The sequence below is a fragment of the Panthera leo genome, chromosome D2, assembly GCF_018350215.1.
Source record: "Panthera leo isolate Ple1 chromosome D2, P.leo_Ple1_pat1.1, whole genome shotgun sequence".
NCBI lineage: Eukaryota > Metazoa > Chordata > Mammalia > Carnivora > Felidae > Panthera > Panthera leo.
The window spans coordinates 8,211,177-8,227,957 of NC_056689.1; the positions used below are offsets into that span (position 1 = coordinate 8,211,177).

A 16,781-nucleotide genomic window follows, 5' to 3' on the forward strand; every position below is an offset into this window, starting at 1 on the left:
CCCGTCCCTCTCTGACTCCGGCGCGATTTTCGAGTTTGGCGGTCGCGTCCAGCCGCCTCAGGCCGTCTGTACCCCGCAGCCTTCAAAGGCACCCCCCGGGGCCACCTGGGGTGGGGGTGGGGAGACCGACGGCGCAGCTAACGCGAGTCCCGGCGGTTCCGGGCTGGGAAGGGGACGCGCGGGGTCTCAGATGGCAGAGTGGCAGCCGGCGGTTTCCCAGTCGCGCTAGGCCCGCCGTGGGGACCCGAGGCCACCTGCGAGCTTTCTCTGCAGCGTGCGCGCGGGGGAGGGGCGGAGGCAGCGGCGGAGGCGGCACCCAGGGGCCGCGGCCGGGGAGGCCGGGACCATCGCAGTGACAGTTTCTTTCCTGCGGTGGCGGCGGCGGGGACGGCCGGCCTGCGCGTGGCTTCCCCAGGGGCCTGGTCGGCGCGGGTTCTGCGGAGCGCGACCGCCGAGGGGCACAGGAGGAGGAGGAGGGGGAGAAGGGGGAGAAGCGGGAGGAGGAGGGGGAGGGGAGGAGGGGAGAGGGGGAGCGAGGCGCGGGCCGGCGCGAGTGCAAGGAGCAGAGCCGCGCGCTGCGCGCACGAGGAGCGGGGCCGGCGCGGCCGAGGCCGGCGAGCGGGCGCTCCACGCTGGGGGCCGCGTCACCCGGCCGCAGGGCCTTCTAGCAAAAGCCACCGCGGCCCGGGCTGCAGCGGCCAGACGGATGCCAAGGCCACACGGCAGGCGCGGGGACAGCCGCCGCAGCCGCCGTCCCACGCGGGCTCCGGACCTCGGGGGGCTGCGGGTGAGTGGCCGCGCGCGCGCGTGTGAGTGTGAGCGCGCCCCGGCACGGGCGGGGGCGCAGGCGGGGGGCAGGTGCCCGCGGGCCCCTCTGCGGGGCTCGCTCGGCGGGGAGCAGGCGCGCTCTGCCGCGGCTCACTTCCTTCCTGCCGGTCCTGTGCGCGGCTCCCTGGGGGTTGCTTTCACCTTGACCGGGGAGGCAGGAAGCGGTGGCTGCCGGTGGCGGGGCGGGACTCTGGCGGTGACCTGTGCGCGTGTGCTTCTCGTTCCGACTCGGGGTGCAGCCTTGGGGAGGGTGCCGGCGTGCCGGAGGACCACCGCGCTGCTTCTGGGGTGCGCGGCGTGGGGGCTGGAAAAGCAGACCGTGACCCGCCCCTGCAGGGCGAGTGGGGCGCCTTCCTAGATGAGGTTGACTTTTATGCCATTTTCCCCTCCCCTGAATAATTCAAGCCTTAACCGAAAGCACAAAGAAGTGGATAGTCAGCTGAAACGTCATGTTCCAAAACTCTCTGAAACAACCCACAGTCCCGATCTAAGAGCCTAAGGTGCCACAATCACTGGGGGGTGGGGGGGGGTGTATTTAAGTTGTATAAGTAATGAGTAACTTAGGAAACAGAACCTCATCGAGAGGATCGAAAAAAGTCTTCTATCTGGTTGGCACTGGGGGTGGGTTGGGGACGGCTTTCTGGAAATCAGTGTCTGATGTGAGTAAAACAGACATCTTTCAACGTAAGCTCCAGTGAGCACCCTGCTTTGCAAACATCCTGCTAAACGAAGTCCTAGGTTTTAAGGCGTGTCGGGAATGATCCTGGATATCACTAGGGTGCCGTTTTAGGATCTCATGAGTCAAGGCCCGTCAAGGTCAATATGGCAGATTTGTTCTAACAGTTAAATTACACCTGGATGTTTGAGTTCCTGTTCCAAGGGGGCGGGGGTGCTTCCTTTTTCTATGGTGGTTTTACAACAGAGATTAAACCACTGTGTTCTGTTTCTTTCCAGACCTTGTTTTGGTTGGCAGTCTTACATTTGCGGGGTGGATGTTCAATTAAACTTCAAAAGTGTGCTCTCGGATTGCACTGTAGTAGGCATTGTGTAGGTGCACTAGAAAAATCTATATTTTTCATACAAGTCAGTGTCTTTGAGAAAGAGGTTCCTCTTACCATTTGCTCCATTACAGCGTCTTCATTCAAAGACACAAAATGTTGTTGCAAACCTAGAAGACGACTTGGCTGCTTGCGTCTGTCCAAGTACATATATGGCAAATTGTTGGCCTCTTGGGATATACTTGAGCTGTGATTTATGTATCAGCTGGTTCTTGGGAATTTTAAGAGCTGCGTTTTCTTATACTCCTTGCTAAAAATGCACCATTTAAGTTACCAGGCAGATGATTCTAGTCCGTTATTCATATTGACAACTTTGGGGCTAGTTTCTTGCCTGCTTTTGTGCCTGTTTCACAGGAGGCTTGGAGGGAGAGAGCACAGAACCATGGCCCCAGGGTATGTTCCGCAGAGAGGCTTCTCCTGGAGAGAAAAAGGTCTCTGGGGTTGGTTCCTGAGAAGACTGATAAAAATAATTAGAGAGTTGTTCATGCTAGCTGCCTCTTTTTACTCTCAGCACAGAGGATGTAACCGACACAGCTTGGTCGTCGTGTTCCTCCGTTAAGGACTCTTCCCAAGCCAATTTACAGCTGCAATCCGGGAAGTGAGGTTGATTTTTACAGGGAAGCAAAGCCTGGTGATTCTTGCACAAACTATGAGGGAGTAGGAGGAATGTGAGAGGTGCCCCCAAATCCCAGCTGCCTACCTGGAAGGATGCATTTATAAATTAGATCCATTTTAATCCACTGGGTTCGTGATTCTGCCCAACACTAGCATTTTTTGTCAACCCTGTGAGAGGTGTGTAAATAACTTCGGTTGAGACCAGGAGAAATGACTCACGGTCATCCTGGAGAATATTTGAATCAGCTTTTGGTCCCTAAGGCTAATGGATTACAGCTGCTCCATAAAGATTTGTTACATGAGTACCAATTCTAAAATGTGTATCTTCCCAATTTAACTGCATCATCACCTCTTCTAGTATGGATTCTTTTTAGCCATCCCTTGGCATGGATTACTAATCATTCCATCCAACTGAAGCCCAGTTGATACATTCATGTAAGAAGACTGACTTCCTCAAAGGGACTGTAAGAAACCCTCCAAACAAAACATAAACACACAGCACTGTGTTTGTACCCGTTGACCTGCTCATTCCAGCTGTCCAAACATGTCAATTGTCCGGTCGGACATGTGAGTGTACATTCAGAAGTCCTGAGTTGACATCAGAATGCTCGACTCAGGAATGATCTGGATGTAGCCACATCTAGATGTGGCTTTTGTCAGAAATTATTTGCACCTCTAAGCAAATCAGATGAACTTCTAGTACAGTCCTGTATCTCCTCATGCTAAGTGGAAAAGCCGGTTAGACATTTGGCAAGTTGCTAACTCTTCAAAGCACATGTTGTTTGATTTTTTTACATTTTAAATTAAACCCATGTTATGTTTGCCCATTGATGTGGTTGCCTTAGACACATTAATTCAGACTGCTGGTTACTTAGTAACTTGTATTTTTTTTTAATTTTTTTTTATGTTTATTTATTTTTGAGAGAGAGAGAGAGACAGAGTGTGAGCAGGCGAGGGGCAGAGAGAAAGGGAGACACAGACTCTGAAGCAGGCTCCAGGCTCTGAGCGGTCGGCACAGAGCCCGACGCGGGGCTCGAACCCACGAACTGTGGGATCATGACCTGAGCTGAAGTCGGACACTTAACCGACTGAGCCACCCAGGTGCCCCACTTAGTAACTTGTATTTATTAAAAGCAGCCCCTTGATCTAAGTACCAATAATTCATATGTTTTGATTTGCTCTGGTTAGCCTTTCAAGGTACTCTTGGAAATGGGTGCATTGTATGATTTAGAGTGTTTTACCTTCTTCTTCTTCTTCTTCTTCTTCTTCTTCTTCTTCTTCTTCTTCTTTTTTTAATTATTCTGACTTTCCATCCCCAATCACTAGAGGTTTACCCTGTGGCTCATGATCTAATTTCAGGATGAAAGATTAGAAAGCTGTCTGAAATTTGCCCGGATATTAACATTATAGTGCATATTAATAATGGAACTTTTCTCTTGCCTAGCCTTCCTTTTATGTGTTTCAGTCAAGCTTGTTTCATTCTGAACAAAAATCAGATGAGATCCTTAATCGCTGAAATTTTTTTTTCTGTTGGGTGGTGTTGAAAATAAATATGTAAAATTAAAAAATAGCTCATCACTGTTCTGCAGTGACATAAACACTGCTATTCTCTGCGTACCGAAACATGGCCATTCTCATTAAGTAGTTGTTTGGGAAGTAGGCACTTGAGCACTTGAACAAGAGTTGAAAGCATGTTCCTGCCATGTCTTAGTAAGGCCCTTGAAAGCCAGGGTGTGCAATTTTGATTGGATGAGGTAGCCAATTCAAGGTAGGTTCCTTGAAAGCAGTAAGTGATGAAGGCATTCTTTCAGAAGAGTGTTTGGCACTTGAGTGGATTTGTAGAAGGGGGAGGGGGTGGAATCAAGTGTCAGTAATGACGGCCTGATGGCATAGCCTCCCGGTGACACTGAGTGGAGAAGGGAAAATGCCAGGCAGTCAGACCTCATGTGCAAGACGGACGGTGAACCTGGGCACGAGTGTGACCACCCATTTGTTCCATATCTGGTCGGTCACAGCATCCTTGAGCCCTGGTGTAACCTCGGAATCTTGCAAACATCTGGCAAATATTTATTAATAGTTATTAATAAATATTTAACATGTGCAATATGCCAGACACTGGGCAAAACCTTACGTGTGTTTTCGCAGGGACAATGGAGTAGTTAGAAGCATGGATTCTTTTTGCCATTTACCAGCTGTGTGTCCTTGGTCAAGTCACTAACTTCTCTGAGCCTCTATTTCTTCATTTTTCAATTGGGATATTAATTTCTGTCTCATAGGCTTTGGGGCAGGGTTGAGTAGATGTAAATGAAAGTGTTTAGAAGTTTCTGGCACCAAGTTAAGTGCTTTATGTGTTGCTGTTGTTATTATTAATTCATAAAACAACCTTATGGAATAGGTATCATTTTGCAGATTAAAAAACGGGGGTACAAAGAGGCGAGGGAATTGCTCAGGGTCATAGGCTGCTAAGTGATAGACTTGGGAGTGAAACCCAGGCAGAGACTCCAGTGCCTGCTTTCCGAACGTGTGTGTGTGTGTGTGTGTGTGTGTGTGTGTGCGCGCGCGTCTGTCGCCTGTAACCCATACCAGGTGCTGGGAACACTGCAGGGAGCGTGGAAAGTGGGGGCTTGTCGATGGAGACTGAGGGCTCCAGTCATTTCCACTGTGGAATTTGCCATCTCCAAAAGAGAATACATACCCAGATTGTTGCACAAAATTTTTGCTGGTTTTCCTTGATATTTTGGTATTTTGTAAATCCTGTGTTTCATTAAGTTCTTTATTTAAAATATATATTTTTTTAATTTTTTAAATGTTTATTTAGTTTGAGAGACAGAGAGAGACAGAGCAGGAGAGGTTTAGAGAGAGAGGGAGGACACAGAATCTGAAGCAGGCTCCAGGCTCTGAGCTCCGAGCTGTCAGCACAGAGCCCGACGTGGGGCTTGAACTCAAGAACTGCGAAACCATGGCCTGAGCCGAAGTTGGACGCTCAACAGACAGACCGAGCCATCCAGGTGCCCCTTAAGTTCTTTATTAAGCATGGTTCCAATGTGTGTTTTCACCTGTGCTTGAAATACTGGTTATTTTTGTTTCTAACAGTTAACATATGCAGTGTATATTCATTTGTTACATCTCCTTATATTCAGTGATTCTTTGCTGGAGGTAGAGAGGATAGGTCTCCTTAATATATACTATAATGTGTACATGATCCATTATTTACATAATGCATAATGTGATACTGTGTGTTTGTATAATATAAGGTATATAAGCTTTATGCAATGTATATAGTATATACATCATATAGCATGTATTATATACATCTGTATATGTTATATAATATATACTATGTAATACATTATATTAAGGAGACACATTGTATACAAGGAATCACTGGGTACAAGGAGAGATGTTACAGGGGCGCTTGGGTGGTTCGGTTGGTTGAGCGTCCGACTCTTGGTTTCAGCTCAGGTCATGGTCTCGTGGTTTGTGGAATCGAGTCCCGCATCAGTCTCCATGCTGGCGAACCTGCTTGGGATTCTCTCTCACTCTGTCTCTCTCTGCCTTCCCCCCACTTGAACTCTCTCACTCTCTCAAAATAAATAAATAAACTTAAAAAAAAGGAGAGACATTACAAATGAGTATGTGTACATTATATAGTTGGGCAGATACCAGCATTCTGGACCACGTCTATGCCCTTCACCTCTCTCTACACTCCCAGAGTCTTGTCTCCCATTTGTGAGCCACAGTGAGTTTATAATGACTTTTCATAACCATTTTTATTCAGAATATTTTATAGAATAACATCCAAATAATTTTAGGTGTTTTTTTTCACTTGTTGAAGTTATTATGTTTAATTAGAAGAGGCCAGATTTTAATTATAGGTGGGAAGACTGCCATAGCAACAAAGAATAAAAAATCCTTAATTTCCCCAGAGCTACTTTAGAATGGAATATGTCATCACCGATTTCAATATTTTACCATTACATTAGTCCTTGTAATTCTTTGTTCTGATAAATAACTTTCAGAAATCTATAACTGGTATTTTTTTTCCTAGGGAGGCAAAAACTTTCCTTAGTCTTGTATAAAGTTAACAGGTACTATTTTGTTGAGGAAAAGTTTTAAATCTCATCTTAAAAGATATCGTCTGTGTACTTTGACTTAATTTTTTGTATAAATTGCACATTATTATTTAACTCAAGTTCAATTCCTTTTAAAGTGACTGTTTTTAAATTTCTTTAATGTTTGCTTATCGTTGAGAGAGAGAGAGAGAGAGAGCGTGAGTGGGCGAGGGGCAGAGAGAGGAAGACACAGAATTCGAAGCAGGCTCCAGGCTCAGAGCTGTCAGCACAGAGCCCGACACAGGGCTCGAACCCACGGACTGCGAGATCACGACCTGTGCCGAAATGGGACACTTAACTGACTGAGCCACCCAGGGGCCCATGAAGCAACTATTTTCAGATTTTGAGAATTTAAACCCGATTTTGAAAGAGCAAGATGGTATTTGCCACAGGCCACCACCTGTGGTCGTGATGGGCCCTGGAGGCTTCATACCCTGGATCCACCCCCCGGGAGCCTGCCTGGGGTTGGAAGGAGGAACCTGCTCACTGGTACTCTGTTTCTGGCCACGCCTCCCGCCCTCCTGCGTCTAGCATCTCTAGGTTGGATGGGCCTACGCAGCCCATCGGTTCCTCTACGCAGCCCACGGCCCCCAGGATGCCAAGCAAGGCAGGAGGCTGAACGAGATGCCTCGTGGCCCTGTTCCCAAGAGAGAGTCAGGGCACGCGAGAAACACGTCTTCTGAATTAAAAAAGAAAACCTCGTTAAGGATGAAAGAGTTTGAGTTTCGGTGGATTTGGTGTTTTACTGTGTAAACCTCTGGTATGCTTTTGTTGCAATGGTATCACAGAAGCTGAACCAAAGATCCCACTCGAGCTCATGCAAGGGAAAACTCTACAGGGACCTGCCAGGAATGACTCATTTTGATGGACTTGATGACTTTCTGGGTAATTTGGAAACAGGAGGCCAGCGATGACTCATCATGAACCCTTCCTGGCTCGGGGTGAACACTGCCTGCCTCTTTTGCCTTTACCCGTGCTCAGAAAGTCACTGTAGTGTGGGGGCCTTATGGGAGTGTAGCACTTCAGATGTGAATGGCTGAGGCACTGACTGGCTGTGCACCTGTTAGTCAAAGGCAGAAAGAAAACTGTAATGAGTAATAGCAGTTATGGTTAAATGCAGCTCCTCTAAGGACCATGTGATTTTATTCGTCCTGTTGCTAGAACTGTAGATTTTAACGCCAGAAAGGTGCATTTCAGCCACCAAGAAGGCATGGAGACAGGTCTTCATGGCTGTGGGTTCATGCTTCAGCCTTCAAATTTTTTTTTGAGTCTGTCTGTGAAAGGCCGGTTGATGAGCTGTTCCTCAGTCCAGTCGTCTTTAACAGGAGAAGCAGATAGACACGATGGGTGGAACGAAGTTAGAAAAGAGAGGCCTGAAATAAGCCGTTTCTTGTAAAAATGGGGCAGAGAAACTGCTCACTGAATCTATATTGAATTGCAAGCAAACAAAACAAAAAGGAAAAGATGGAAATTATTTGGAATCCTTGGTGTGAAGTTTTGTTTTCCTGATTCATGAAACATCCAAGAAGTTAAAATATATGTTTTTAGAAAAAGTCTTTTAATGTTTACTTATTTTGAGAGAAACAGAGCATGAGTAGGGGAGGGTCGGAGAGAGAGAGAGAGAGAGAGACTGAGAGAGAGGGAGAGAATTGCAAGCTGTCTCCGCACTGTCAGCACAGAGCCTGACGCAGGCTCGAACTCGTGAACCGTGAGATCATGACCTGAGCCAAAGTCAAGAGTTGGAGGCTCAGCCGACTGAGCCACTCCAGGCGCCCCTGAAGTATGGGTTTTCAAAGAAATCTTCTTTCCAGCAACTACATATTTCGTTTTCCTGTGTGACAGTAAGGCCACCCAGCTCGGCCATCAGGCCGGACCAGCTTCTCTGCATTTAGAAAGCCTCTGAATAACCACCACTGCCTTAACAATACCGTGGAGGAAGAAAGGCACAAGTAAACTCTGACTTCATTCTGGAGAAACTTGGCTCGGAGAGTAATTTACCAAAATCCACGCATCTGGGAACCGGCAGGGCCAGGATTAGCATCTGGAGCTACCTACTAAATTTAATTTAATTTAATTTACCTACTAAATTTAATTTAATTTAATTTACCTACTAAATTTATCGACTTAACAGAAGTATAAGTTGTCTGATTATGAAGTGATACCTACTTGTGACAAACTGTACAGACATGAATGAATCGAATGTGAAAAGTCCTTCAGGATCCCATCGTTGAGAGAACAGCCTGAGAAACATTCAGCGTATGTTGGTCAGACTTTTTTTCTTGCAAATGCCCGTATATATCAACTACCCACTGATGAGTATTGCAAGGATGGAGTCCTACTTTCTGTTACTCTACAACTTGCTGCCCCCCCCTCCCCCCCACTTAATGCTATAACTGGGACATCTTCCTGGTTCCGTGCATATAGATGTAAGTCCTTTCTAATGGCATCCTCCATTCTACAGATTCTTTATTTTAAGTAACAGCCTTTTGATGGCTATTTTTACTTCCTAAATTTTCATATTTTTAAACCATGCTGCAATGAGAGAGAGAGGGAGGAAGGGGTGTGCGTGCGTGTGTGTGCGCGTGTGTGTGTGTGTGTGATGTTACTTGGTCTAAGGGGAAATCTTAGAATTGGAATTGCATATTATAAACAGGAATGCATATTATAAAAAACTGCCAAGTTTTCCTCCCATCCTCATCAATATTTATTCTGATCAATCATGAAAATGTTATTAATCAAATAACTGAAGTTGTCCTGCTCAAATCTGCAGTTTCGTAACTATTAGTGAAATGAAGCATTATTCACATTACTTGGTATTCATGTTTCTCTTATGACGCGTTCATTCCATTTTCCTGTTTTTATTCAACTCTCTACCTCTTTCTTACTGTTCTGCAAACAGTAAGAGGTAATAGATGTTATAGGGTCGCAAGGGACGCAAACTCTTGTCCTTCTGTTCGTTTCCTTTCAGAGGGATTGTTAAGGTACTAATTGGACCTGAAAAACAATAGTTTAAAGTAATGGCAGACTTCCAAAAAATTGCAGCAATATAATACATGGAATTTTTGTACGTCCTGTAGCCCGTTTTCCCAAATGTGAACCCGTTTCATTATCACAGTAGTTGTCACATCTGGAAAGTAATACTCTCACGTTGCTCTGTCTAATGCACAGATCTCAATGCACGTTTCTTTAGCAGCCTTCTGGCCCAGGAGCCCCTGCAGAACTGTATTCTCTTTCAGTCTGAAACAGTTGCTCTGTCTTTAATCATTGTGACCCTTTCTTAAGAGCGATAGCTGGTTGTTTTATGGAAAATCCCTCCATTTGGGTGGGTGTGATGTTTCTTCATGAGAGAGAGAGAGAGAGAGAGTGTGTGTGTGTGTGTGTGTGTGTGTGTGCGTGTGTGTGTGCACAGTGGCAGATTGGCTGTGGAGTTCAGGAACCAGGAAGACTCAGGGTGGCCATTTCCACGTTTCACCAGGTTTTGTGCAATTGACGAGATGTGGGTACCATTCATTGAGGTGGGGGAGAGGTTTACTCTGCTCAAGTCGAAAGCACCAAGGTCTCCGGTTCCTGGAAATGTCACATGTACAGTATCTTTGCGTACTTTTGTTCCCGTGCTTCACTAAGTCCACTTAACTCCTAAGGTCTATAGCTTTTCCTCAGAATTTCTCCCAAGAGCTATTTGTTCTCCAGTCTTCTTACCACTCAGCCCAGACTTGGGGGTACCTCATCCACAGTCGCATATCATCCTAGGGGGTGCCTTTTCCTCTCCTCTGGAAATTTATCCATTGCTGCCAGACTTTCTTCTTTCAGCTCTATGGAAGTGTAACTGGTAGAAATTACTTTCATTTAATAACTACGTCCTGAGTGCCCAGTTGGGGCAGATCACCTTATGGGGCAGAGTTGCGAGTTAAATAAGAAATTATGCATAATCGAAGGGTTTCAGGGCCATTTTGCCTAGTGGTGAAAAGCAACCATAGCCTGGACTTACTCCTTACAAAAAATGAATTCCACACAGATCAAAGGTATTTATTCAGAAATACCCAGTCAGGAAAGTACTGGAAGAAAAGATGGGTGGACATATTTAAAAAAATTTTGTCATCAGTGAGTTTGAAGACTTTCTAAAAGATGATGAAAAACCCAGATACCATAAAGAAGAGATGGAACCCCTTAACAGAGTAAAGTTTGAAGTTTTTCGCACAAAAATTAAACGCCACCTAAACTGATAAATGTAGAAGGGAGGATGGAAATAGAAAAGTCACCATTTTCAAACACCGCAGTAACAGCTGTTCCAGGCAAGAATCATCTGTGGATGCTGAAATTAGTGGGCAGACACATGTTTGTATACTACCGAACTCCCTACAAGACACTTTATTTATTTTTTAAAATTTATTTTTTAATTCACATCCAAGTTAGGGTTTGCACCAAGTTACGGTGCAACAATGATTTCAGGAGTAGGTTCCTTAATGCCCCTTACCCATTTAGCCCATCTCCCCTCCCACACTACAAGATACTTTGTAACTACAAAGGGAAAAATGGTATCTTCACAGGGGAGAAGCCTGGCACTTAACCAAGAGATCAAAGTTCGCATCACCGATAAGGGGGCAAATCAACGCCTCCTGATGCATTGAGGAAGACACGCTGTCATTTCTGAGGTCGTTTTTGCCCCCCAAAATGCACAACTCTCTGTGTTTCCTGTATTTTGTCTTTGTAGCAGTTACCACGGTGACCACACCTCTCCGCCTCACCCCTGCCCCAGCAGAATGTCAGTGTCATAAGATCGGGTGTTATCTCTTTGGTTACCATTGTATCACTGATTCTTAGCACAGACTATCGGCTTATAAATAATACTGTACAAACGAATGAGGGAGTTTACTTGGAGCCAGTGGTATTTGTGGGAAAGATGCCTTTAGCCTTGGAACGTAGTGACAAATCCCAGTTGGAGGTCCCGGTGGAAATGGATGGAGAGCATTTGAACCGTGTTGCTAACACTCACGTTAAGCTTCAGTTCGAGTCACGAAAAAAAATACGTCCTATGGAAGGAAAGCACGTTCACAGAAAAGACGGAAGGTTAATAGTTGAGAGGCACGGTGAGGGAAGACGTAGGGGAACTTTCCGGAGGCCAAGGCCGGGGCTGGTTCTGCAGTAGGGAATGTCTGGCTGACGAAGGCCAGACTTCCACAAGGGTCTTTGTAACTGTCTTGGGGCAGTTTTGTCTGTTTTTGATGTGCATCGAGGGCTGCTGGGCTGCTTGGTGAGAATAGAGATCTGTGGGGCCCTTTTCTCAGGAATTCTGACTCGGTGGGATCTAGAAATCTGTTTCTTGTGACAACCACACTCCTCCTCTACCGAATAACTGCGGTGCAGGTGGGCCGGGCACCACACTCGGAGGAGACTTTATGCCAAGGTAGGAGGATGTCAGCTACCGGGCAGGAAAATAGGAAGGGAGTGAGTGACTGGTGAGCAAACGGGGCCCGTGCCGACGACTCTGGCAGCACTGGGTAGGGGGGCAGCTCTCGAAGCATTTTTAAACGGACTGCGATGGAGGAAACGGAAAGCTATGGAGGGGAGGGACTCGCCTGTTTTGCTCGCGTTCGCCGCATTGCAAACCAAAACATGTGAGCGCAGCTCTTTGCAGGGACATGTTGAACAGTTACAATTCCTGTGGTCAGGGGCCGTAGGGAGAGGCGCGCTGAGAAGTATTCCAGCCAGCACGGCTTTTGAGTAGTAGTGCTGGGCTCCATTCGTCTTGGTCAAGTCCTGTCCTTAGGAAATTGATGAAAATTAAATAAAACTGATTAATGATGCCCCAGGACTGACCTTACCTCTGAGCTTCAGGCAACTGGCGGGCAAGAAAATGATGTTATTTTTGTAATGTATTCTGACTCATTATACTTCATTGAATTAGATAACTCCTGGGTAGTATTCCATTCCAAGCTTATGGCAGCAAAAAAAGGAAGTATGTGAAAATGTACATTAAAGTTTAGTGGCTTACAGATGGCCTATATTTAGAATGCAACTATTTCCAGGAAATCTGAGTATCTCAACAGCAGAAAAACAAAATTAACATGCTCATATGGATTTAAGATGACGAAATAATTGGGTACAGATAGGAATTTCCCCCTGACCCTCCAATTCATTTTCTAAATGAATACAAAATGTTTTATGATGCATATTAATTGGATCATCTCATTAACAAGAAAACATACAGAATCCTAAATTAGCACATGTATGAGCATATGAAATGCCTTTTGAATACCACGATTTAGAACTTACACTGAAAACCAGCAAATATTTTGAATTGGTAGAATAATTATGTATTTGAATTTCTCGACTACGTCTTCCAGTTGGTCGGTCCACAGACACCCAATCATTCTGCCTAAAAAATAAGCGAGGGAATGAATGCCCTTTTATGTATTTGGCAGAGAGAAGATTGTGAATCAGAGCTCTGTGATGCTGAACTGAAATTTCATTTCTTTTTTATTTTCAATGCTTAAATACATTTATTAAAAAATCATAAATCACAGAAAACAAGGAACCGTCCTCAAGAAGTTGAAAATGGTGGCTTAATTCTAAACATGGTGAAAGGGATAAAGTGGTCCAGATAAGAAATTAATAAAATAAGGTTGCAAGGATAAACCAAGCCCAAAGCTGATTCTTGGGAAACATCAATGAAAACCTCATTTCTGACAATATTAACCCAGAGAGAAAGGAGAAAACCCTCCAATAATTAACATTAGGAATGAAAAGGGATCCTTAACCACAGAACCATTAGTAACTTAAAACCTCTGAAGAGAACACCATCTGCATTTGGATAAAATGGAAAAAAATTAGAAAGACTACTAACATCGACTCCAGGAGAAAGGAGGAAACCTGAATATTCCCAATAACCATTAAAAAAATCCAATCGGCAGTTAGAAGTCTCCCCAGATGCCCCAACTCCTACCGCACCACCAACCTCCTCCATTTTTATTCCCAGATCAGTTGATTTTCAAGGCGTGACATTTCATTTCCGAAGTAAAGCCTATCGTCCTTATCCATGCCCCAAGGGTTTGACCTTCTCCCGATTTCACCATTGACCGACCGTCAGATGCTATTTGAGCCTGAACTCAGGGACCCTGTGCACCTGGTTCTGAGATCCTGCTCTACCATTGGCTCACGGTGCTTACCTGTCCTGGGCTCTTGTTTCCTCCTCTGTCGCACGGAGCTGATGGTGGTCCTTTGTTGACACCAAGAGTCATGCTCTGTGTTCTACAGGCATCATCTCATCTTCGCTTCTCAACAGCTTTTTCCTGGTTACTGTTCCCAGGCCCACTTCGCCGTCCAAGAAGCCGTGATCCTGTAGCGAGTGGTTGGAGTCAGAACTTGAACCCAAGTGGTCTGACCCTGGAGGTTGCCCGTCTCCTCTCGGTTCAGCTGCCGAGAAGGCTCTGGAGAGGCTCGAGATCCTGTGTGTTAGCCCATTCTAACAGTTAACCAGGGAAGGAAAGCTTTCTGTTACTACGACTTACTCTGATGATGATAGATAGCTCCTTTACTGTATTGAAGGTGATGTGTCGTCCTACAGTCATACCTCACCTGCCCAGAACTTGGCTTGCTCTTATCTAGAAGACAGCGGAGGAAAAAAAAAGAAAAGTAAGAAAATGCTCTTTGCACAGCCTGTTTGGAAATCACGGAGCACATTCACTGTGATCAGCACATAGTTTACTCACAGGGAGACTCCTTGAGATCTGTGTCCAGTCTACACTTTAATGTTACAAGTGAGTTTAAATTATTTTATCAGTGATCTAAGACTAAAAGGACAGAAAGACTGGGGCGCCTGAGTGGCCCAGTTGGTGAAGCGTCTGACTCTTGGTTTCGGGGTCCACGTCACGATCTCGAATTTTGCGAGTTCGAGCCCCGCGTTGGGCTCTGCACTGGCAGTGGGGAGCCTGCTTGGGATTCTCTCTCTCCCTCTCTCTCTATCCCTCCCCTGCTTGTGATCTCTCTGTCTCTTTCTTTCTCTCTCAAAAGTAAACAAACATTGAAAAAAAATAAAAGCACAGAAATACTGAGGTCAGAGATGTTTCATAAAGAAGTTCTTTTTAAATTGATTTTCTACACAGGTGCCAATTAGAAATGGAGTGAGGCGTTGCTGTTGGTACGTTGAAATAGAGTGGAATCATCAACAGTTAAATAATATTTATATTTTAATCAAAGAAGAAGGTAATATCGTGGCGATCTTTCCTTCAAAAATGGTTAAATCTCACAAATTTCTACTGTTACTATTACTTTTGAATTTTTTTAAATGTTTATTTCTGAAATGTGATAGACATCAAGACTGGAGGACAGAAGCAATTAACCTGACTTCTCTGAGAACTCAGTGTGAGAAGGGACTGCTTTTCTCTGATGTTTCTCCTGCACGCCAGGAACTATAATGGAACTTATATTTATTACCTTATGTATTACCTCACATATCTGTGAGGTATGCCTTTTATGTTTAAGCTTCCTCTGGAAAGGTGTTCCTCCCTTCCATTTCATAGAGGGAGATAAAATGCACAAAAAAGATGTCACAACCCTCCCAACTCATGAGTGGTCGAAGCTGTATTCTCCTACAGGTGTATTTGGCCCCAAAGCCTAAGCTGTTGGTGCTGAAGGGCTGCAAGCACTCCATTCTGGTGGCGGGATAAAAACGATGTCACGCTATGAGAAATCATTACTTTACGGCCCACGGGAGACTCGATAGCTTTCAAGGTAGCCCAGACTTACCTCGGAGTAATTTCAAACATGCGTCGGGAGTGGTGATTTATTTAATAACCTTTCCTGCAGCAACCGCATTCTTGCTGATTGATCTGGTCTAAAGCCCAGTGTTGTGGTGTGTCTAACCCAGAATATCCCTCCCTCCAGGGACTGGAGATGAATGCCTCGTAGGTACTCATAGGTGGTACTCACGAGTAGAGGGGGAAAATGCAACCAAAGCTGTTTCTGATTTTCTCCTCAAGTCTCATATTCACCTCATCGGTGCTGCAGTACAAATAAAGTGCCCTCTTATTTGCAAAGACATGTTTATCTGGACCAGCGCATTTCTGATGTGCAGATACCTACGATGAGTATGAAAGACTCATAGTAATCTTTGGTTTTCAGGTCTGGAATTTGTATAGCTTTTGAAAAGGACAGCAAGTGTGGGCCTCGGTCCTTTTGTTCCTAAAGCAGGTCCCAATCTGTAAGAGAGTGACTGACGCGGGAGAGGCATCCTTCCGTCTCTGTCATTTGAGGCATGCAAATGACAGCTTACCCCCTTTTATCTGAATCAGGTTATGACCCTGCCGCTCAAAGCCTAGGTTATGGTCGTTTCCTTTATTTATCTCCAGCAAAGTCAATGGCGCCATGTTCTTCCTGCAGGGGAGGGGCAGGGAAAGAGGGAGACACGGCACGTGAACTCTAACCCAGTGGGGACAAGAAAGGCTGCCGGCTGGGGGCTGCTCCGGCCTCCCTCACCTGCGGGCAGGACACCCCTGCTTTTCCAGTTCATACCACAGCCCTCTGGTCGCCTGCTGTGCCCTGGAGAAAATGGCCCGCTTGGGAACTCGCCTCACTGGCTCCTGTGCCTGCTGGGTCTCTAAGGAGACTGCTCAGTGCCTGGTCGACTCCTCTGTGTTCTGGAAAATATGGTTTTGTGTGTGAAAGTGGGTCAGAGTTCTGAGCTTAGCCGCCTAAAAAGGTATTAAAAAAAAAAGAAAGAAAAGAAAGGAAAGTTAAGGGATGGGACATGTCACAAAATACACACTGTGCTAGGTCAAATATTTTCTTCTTCATTCTTGGCATTATTTGCTGCTGGTTTTCTCTTTTTTAATGTTTATTTATTTATTTTTAATTTTTAAAATTTACTCATTTTGAGAGAGAGAGGAAGAGAGTGCCACCCAGGCACTGTTTATTTATTTATTTTGAGAGAGAGAGAACGAGCAGGGGAGGGGCAGAGAGAGAGAGGGAGAGAGAATCCCAAGCAGGCTCCGCACTGTCGGCACGGAGCCTGACACGGGGCTCGGTCCCACGAACGGTGAGATCGTGACCTGAGCTGAAATCAAGAGTCAGATGCTTAACTGCCTGAACCACCCAGGCACCGTTTATTTATTTATTTTGAGAGAGAGAGAACGAGCAGGGGAGGGGCAGAGAGAGAAAGAGGGAGAGAGAA

General features: G+C 45.6%; 1 protein-coding gene across 2 annotated transcripts in view; it reads left to right on the forward strand.

Moving 5' to 3' along the window:
• The first annotated feature begins 558 nt into the window (after window positions 1-558).
• STAMBPL1 (STAM binding protein like 1) overlaps window positions 559-16,781 on the forward strand; it is a 46,690-nt gene continuing 30,467 nt past the window's right edge. The window contains exon 1 of one of the 2 annotated variants that reach the window (XM_042909244.1): window positions 559-787. Coding sequence is in view for 1 of the 2 variants with exons in the window: in XM_042909243.1 (XP_042765177.1) it covers window positions 15,295-15,343 (49 nt within the window). In the remaining variant the exon portion in view is untranslated. Of the gene's footprint in view, window positions 788-15,082; window positions 15,344-16,781 lie in introns of those variants that run through there. The other variant, XM_042909243.1, reaches the window with a different exon arrangement.